Source organism: Ursus maritimus, unplaced genomic scaffold (assembly GCF_017311325.1).
Source record: "Ursus maritimus isolate PB19 unplaced genomic scaffold, ASM1731132v1 scaffold_30, whole genome shotgun sequence".
NCBI lineage: Eukaryota > Metazoa > Chordata > Mammalia > Carnivora > Ursidae > Ursus > Ursus maritimus.
Window position 1 is genome coordinate 28620260 of NW_024425564.1, and position 7270 is coordinate 28627529.

General features: G+C 42.8%; 1 protein-coding gene across 4 annotated transcripts in view; it reads left to right on the plus strand.

The window, feature by feature from the left end:
- Positions 1-7024, plus strand: part of RNF144B (ring finger protein 144B) — a 77354-nt gene extending 70330 nt beyond the window's left edge. For all 4 annotated transcript variants that reach the window (XM_040645099.1, XM_040645097.1, XM_040645100.1 and 1 more), the window contains one exon: positions 1320-7024. In XM_040645099.1, coding sequence (XP_040501033.1) covers positions 1320-1460 — 141 coding nt within the window. In that variant the 3' untranslated portion in view covers positions 1461-7024. The remainder of the gene's footprint in view (positions 1-1319) is intronic.
- The last annotated feature ends 246 nt before the right edge of the window (positions 7025-7270 follow it).

Sequence of the window (7270 nt, forward strand, 5' to 3'; positions counted from 1 at the left end):
CCCCACCCTGTTCTCTACTTACCATCCCAGCCTGGGAGGTTCTGGGGAGTTCTGGGGTGGGGGACCGGGGAAAGTAATGCGGCAGCTGCCTGAAGTTAGTTCATGAGCACGATCCCCTTGAGGATGAGGAGAGGGGCAGGGCTCCAGAGCGGCCAAGTCATTAACAGCGACCTGCAGAATCAAGGCAGATATTCTTTCCTCTTGAAAAAATGGTAGAATGACTTCCTAAAGCCCTGGAAGTCATATTTCCTATAAAAGGTGTTGCTTTAAAATCCTGTGAGCCCCTGCTGGGGGCCTCGATCCCTCTGCACATGCCATTGTGTGTTTCTGTGGCGGGTTCAAAGGGCGTCCTGGGTTTTTTTTTTTTTTTTTCCAAGATTTTATTTATTTATTTGACACAGAGAGAGAGAGACAGCCAGCGAGAGAGGGAACACAAGCAGGGGGAGTGGGAGAGGAAGAAGCAGGCTCCCAGCGGAGGAGCCCGATGTGGGGCTCGATCCCAGAACGCTGGGATCACGCCCTGAGCCGAAGGCAGACGCTTAAGGACTGAGCCACCCAGGCGCCCCCGTCCTGGTTTATTTTTAACAGTATTTCATATTTATTAAAGACTATGTTCCTTTTAAGGGCGTCAGTGTTAATAGCCTAGTAATCATTATTAGCAGCCCTATGAGGCTGTCAAGGAGCCTCGGGTAGGGAGTCAACATCAACAATTCGGGCTTACGTGGAGCTTGTGCCAGAGCTCAGGTTAGTGTCCGGTTTGTCACTCTCACCTCTGATCTAATCCTTGCTGTCTCCCTGCTTTATATCCCGTTCGGATCATGCTGGGCACTGGCTGAAAGGTCCCATAATTATAACTGTTTCATATGCCTGAGGTGATGTCTTTCTTCAGGCTGCTAGAATAAATTACCGTAAAACTGGGTGGCTTGAAAAATAGAAATGTATGTCTCCCAGTTCTGGAGACAGAAGCCCGAGATGAAGGTGCCAGTGTGGTTGGGTTTTGGCAAGGACCCTCTTCCTGGTCTGTAGGTGGCCTTCTTCTCACTGTGTCCCCACAGGATACCGAGCTGGGGGAGAGGAAGCAAGCTCTCTGATGTCTCTTTTTATGAGGGTACTAACTCCATCATGAGGGCTCCACCCTTGGAGTCCTGATTACCTCCCAAAGGCCTTTGTTTCCAAATAACATTGTATTAGACATTAAGGTTTCAATGTATGAATTTTTTGGGGGGGGCGGGAAACAAACATTCAGTCTGTAGCTGATGGTATAGTATCCATATAGGAAGACTGAACTGCTGAAGTAGGCTTTTCTTCTGAATTTCCAGGTGGTGGGGATTCTGGTGGGGCTGGGCATCATTGCGCTGGTGACTTCACCCTTGCTGCTCCTGGCTTCCCCGTGTATAATCTGCTGTGTCTGCAAGTCCTGTCGGGGCAAGAAGAAAAAGCATGAACCATCCACGACCTAAAGGTCTCCGCTCCTGTCCACGTGCCACAGACGTCCGGGGTTTTAATGAGAAGCACAGTGATTAAGCCCCATTTAGTGAACTTGCCTCCTCCTTGCCAAACTTTGAAAGTGCCTCTGTGTCCAGACTTTGAACTTGTCTGCCTGCCTTTGCCATCAGAAAAGGCCGAGCCTGTGTGAAGAGAAGGACCCGGGTTCTGCAGTCTTGGCCATGTCTGTGGCGCATGTCGGGAAGCTTTGAGGTTGCTGAGAAGGAACCAACCCATCGTCATGTTATCCTTCGAAGGATCCCATTGGACTGTTCAACTTCCAGCCAAATTCAAGGAGCCCGAGTGAACATTCAGTATAATCAGTGTGTTGTCATGGTTGGCAACACACATCACAACTGAGCAGCCAGAGTCTGCTCTGTGTTGATTTGACCACGATGAGAAACATGGGAGAACCCCCCCTCCCGCCGCCCCCCCCCCCCACCGCCGTAGGAGGGAAAGGATAACACTGTTGAAGGGGAAATTGTCGTAAGCGCCGCACAGCAGGCTGCTTATCTGGGGGAGTGGATAGGTTGGTTCTGCCTCTGTGGGCTCCTGGGTGTGCTGTTCCAGGCATCCCCACAGTGACTTGGCAGAAACACAATAAGTTTCTCCGTGTGTGATCTAAGCTTCAAGCAGGAGAAACTGCTGTGCAGAGGAAGCTGTCCCTTCCAGGTGAAAGGGTTGCAGCCTGTAGAACAATGCGGTCTGATCGAGCAGCTCTCCCTTGGCAAGTGCATCTTTGTTAAGGTGATAAACTCTCCTCCTACAGCCGGTAGCTGTGGTCTACAGGATTGTTTTTTATGAAATACGGGTCGAGTGGCTGAGGTTAAAAACCTTCATCATAGGTAACAGAGACCTTTCCTGAGCTCTGTGTTCGTGCACCCCACACATTTAGAGCTGGACCTAAAAGTACACACCAGGAGTGAGTAGCAAAGTCCATGTGTACACCAGTCCACGTAAATTGCCGCCTTCCTAGAATTTCCATCCATTGGGCATGCGTGAGTCTGTCCAGTGGTACACACGAAATAAACGTTTCCTCAAAGCCATTCTGTCTTTCCTTCTGGGACGAATATGGTTTATTATAAATCAACCTAAAGGGTTTTTTTTGCATATTATATATGTAAATTTTGGTTGCAAGTTCATAACTTACCCAAAGGTATAGACTCATAAACCTAACTCTTTTAAAACAACGCCTAGTATGCTATCATGCCATCTCAGTTTGTAAAAACACGATAACCAAGTTATCTACATCTTTTCAAACACAACTGGGAACAGCTCTCTTCTCAGCAGAGTTTCATATTGCTCTCTCAGATCTGGTAGGGCAATCCAAATACTTTCTGTGTGTACAAGGCACTGATAAAACAACAAAAAAAATGTAAGAAATAAAATATAAATGCTTTATGTATCATATATGCTTTGGGTGGGTATCGCCTTTGTGACTTATTTTTCCTGTTATCCGTGGGTCAGATTTTGAATAAACGGGTTTTGAAAAGACAATAACATTTCTCCAATGACAGGACTACATAATTGCCATTAGCAACGTAGCCTGGTGCTTCATGAGAACATGTAAAATGCTTGTCGAGAGCTCTCCTTGAAACTAAGGACCCTGCATCAGGGACTGTCAGAACCCATCATACTTTCCCGAGGTAACTGGGTAACTAGGTTATTAAATTGCTGCTATCCTGGACCTATTATTAAAGAACGACGCTTTGCCGATGTAATGGAATGTATCCTAAGTGGGGACGTGTATATTTAAGGAACTTTAGTTCACACGTACATATTGATAACTGATTTATGTATAGTACATCTCTTGGTCGTGTACATTTTTCTTTACCATGTGTGTAGAACATAGATGAGAACTCTGGGAAAACTTTTGAATGGCAGCCAACCAAAAACATTTTTAATGATTTTTTGGAAATTTCTCAATATTATGTGTCTTTATTTTCCTTTGAAACTCTCAACGGTTCAGAACAAGAGTACCCTCTTCTATCGATGTATTTCATATTAGTCTAAAGACAAGTGTACATATATTTGAATAATTTGCTTTGTCTTAACACTGCCTCATTATAGCAAAGGGCATTTATAACTGCTCAGGGGATCACAGGAACTCAGCCGAAATTGCATTTTTGTATCAAGAATGTCTGTCGTGGCAGTGTCCTCCAGCACGAGTGAACTCTAAGCTGGATTCCACAAAGAATCTTTAAACAGGGGCTGATTTAGAATAACCTAACATCCGATGTTCTCAGAGGCGGAGCGCCCAAATTTGGAGTTGAAGGTAGAAGAAAACCTCCATACTGTTTCCTTGGTAAAACTGAAGGAACTTGTCTTCTCACAGAGAGACTGTACCAGAATCAGCTACCTTTTTGTAGGGGACAGGGGGGTTGTTTGTGAAACAGATTTTAAACAACTGGATTTAAGTTTTTAAATGTTGAGAAGTGCCTGGAAAATCGTGACTTCTTCCTTATATAGCTACGTGAATTGGCCTGTGTGAGATTGTGGGAATCAACGGAAATATGTTGGTGGGTTAGACCGAGATACGTCCCTAGTGCATCAAAGGGCGAGATGTAAGCTGAGCTAGAAACTTTGTTTACAAAGGAGAGAGCTGACAACCTCAGTAACAAGAGACTGATGTTTTCATTTGGGATAATTGGCCAGTGAGAGAGTCGAACCTGTCTCTTTCCTCTGTCAGTGATCCTTTTTCTACACTAGGAAGAAATATGGGTCTACGTGATCATGTTTGGGTGTGCGGCAAAAATCTTTGGGTTTGGGGTAGTATAGTCTATTTGAGATAGAAATCAGAACTCCTTCACCAAATTGTAATCGGGATGCAATAACCTCCCCCATCCAGAAACACAAACGGATACAAGGGCACAACATCTAGCTGCTCCCCTTCTGGGATTTTTTCTCTTGTTATTGGGTAGGGAGGTGAGGGGGAAAGGCACATTGGAAGCGAATTTTAGAGTCGTAGGCGTTCTGTTTGTTCATGCAATGGGTGGTGGCTCTGGACTTGAAATCTCTATTTTGATAAAGAGGCCTTGGAAAAACAAATAATTCACAGTGTGAATTTTCTTGTAGCCTGCATCATGAAAATTTTACCTGTCTAGATTTGAACATCTACGTGTTTAGTTGAATGTAAATCACTGTTTCTTGGAACCCCAAATTGTCTCTTAAAAATTCTTCAGAATCTAAATATGTATTATTTTACCCTTCTCTACACAGTGCTTGACTTTCTGTTCATAAATGGATGCCTTTATTTATATAGAACCGTGTGTATATGTGTTGCTCTGAAGACAATTTCATAATGCCTTAGATGAATGACATTTTATAAAGCTGTGCAATTGATATATCTGCAGGCTATTACATCTCATGTTGATTCGCAATCCAGAAAGTTTTGTTATGTATTTAAGGAATTGCTGTTGTATTTTTCCGATCATTTGAGAGGAAAATCGCTGTTTTAGTCTCTGTAGCCCCAATAAATGCAGAGCAGGAAAGCAAGCGTGGTTAACCTTCGTCGTGCTGCACGTTTCTAGACATGTTCAATTTTATCCTCCAGGAACCAAGGAAGCACTATTAAATCCTAGGTTCAGAATTTACGAAAAGTACCCAAATCTGCAATACCATTTATGGAAATAACTTGCTACCTTGTTTCTTAAATAAGAGGAAGTATTCACTTGCTGCAGACATTTTTGTTGTACGTGGCATATTCTGCACGCTCAGTGCACAGGCATCGAGCATTATCCAGAGAAATAACCAGTAATTTAGGTCTTTGATCATTCTGATATAAAATGCTGCCAGGCATCGAAGCCATTAGTTCTATAAAATGAGGTTTGGGCTACGTGCTCTCCATGGTCCGTTCTAGCCTCCCATAAGTCTGTCGGAGGATTCCTCGTTAGAAATGTTAAGGGATTTACATTAGTGTTAACTTAGGGTCATTACTATTTGATTAGTATTCAAGGCAGGAATCGCCAAACGCTGAGCGCCGGAAGTTGGTTACCAACTAGAACCTGTGTTTCCACAAAACTGAAAGCTGCATTCCTATCTACTGGCGATGGTACCTCTTTATTGATCATTCTATGGCTGTACGAGGATACTGGGGACAAAGACTTAGGATTGACTTATAATTCAAATTCCGTTTTCTAATCATTCGGTTTTGAGGAAATTAATAAGATCACATTAAAAGATTTTTTGGCTATGGTTTCTTAATTTGTTTAATCCTTTCCTAGAATGTCAACATTAGTTTTTAAAAGTGTCATTGTTTGCTAAACTTGAGTTTGCATCCCCAAAGAATGATTGAATGAACCATTTTATACAGCAGTGATTTTATTCAGTGCCCAACTGGCAAGCTCATTGCCATGTAAATTATGGGCCTTGTGAATCTGAAGAATTATAATTAGGTTTTTCTGTAATTTAATTATTTTCATCTGTTAGATAATAAATATATTTTTTAGACCCTAAAGAAAGTATCCAATTCTACATTATGGGAAAGAAATGAATTTCTTCAAATAATTCAATAACAATTATACTATGTTTTATTTATATATATTTTACATATACTTTTTAAGGAACTTATGAGAACAATCCTATGAGATAAATGGAGTAGACATTAGATCCATTTCATAGAGAAAGCAGGGGTTATATGTTCATGTCTTGCCAAGGGCCACACTACTGATGAGTGGCAGCCAGAAAAAGAATGTGAAACTCCTTCAGAATACTTTCAGCGCTTTCATCAGTTAGTAATTCGGATCCGGCCTTCGTTCCCATGTCTGTGAGTACCAAGAGAATGAATTCCCCGCTCAAGCATCTGCATCGGTGGGGGTATATGTAAGAGAATTATTATTTCAAATAATCATTGAGAGTCTGTGTTTTGGTGTGTCTGACAGCCTGCCTGGGGCAGATGGCCACCCCTGAGGTCAACCCCAGTCCCTCCCTGGTTTAGGTAGAGGAGAGAGCAAGGGGAGGAGGGCAAGTTAGTCAAGAAATAACTAGGCGGTGTGTATCCTGCCAACACCGGAATGAGAATTACAGGTGGGTCCACGTACTTACTGCAGATGCCAACATGCTTGTTTCCTCTTCTCTACGATATAAAGCATATTCTCACAGCCTCCTTTGAGGTTGACAGTCAACACTCAAAGCGATTGTTAAATCCAAATCCTTTCTTTTGAACATTACCAGCCTGTGCTATAACGTGTATTTGTGGCCGATTGTTACATAAATCCGTCGATTGGCAGTTTCAAAAACAAGAAATGGGGCTCTAAATAATGAACTTACTGAATTTCTGTTGTGTATAAAGAAGTCGTGCTTCGAATTCCATTTTCTGCCTCAATGTTTTTCAATTTTACTAATACAATTTTACCAGCTTTCCCTTTTTTTGTATGTTGAAACTAGAATTCAGGCTTTAGATGAGAAGGGAATGAAGTCTCATGTTTGCCTGGATGATCTGGTGTGATCGAAGAGGCCTATTTTCCTTCTGGAGGAATGGGTGGGTGGTTCTCATTTATGCTATTGAATGCATTCAAATAAAACGAACGTGAAGTTTTTCTCGAGTTGTGAGACTTCTGATTATTGATCAGTCTGGACTTAGTTTTTGAAGTCAAGCCCGTTTGTTTAACTAAAAGCAAACAAGTCCAGAAATCCATACACCACCCTGCATGATGTGTCCCGAATTCCAGCCTGGCCCCGGGACTTTGGCACCCCAAGGGCACGTGAACGGAATGTCGGGAGAGGGTTGGCAAATTTGATGTCACCCTGGGCACAGAACAAGCAGGCAGTGCCCTCTGTTCTCCCT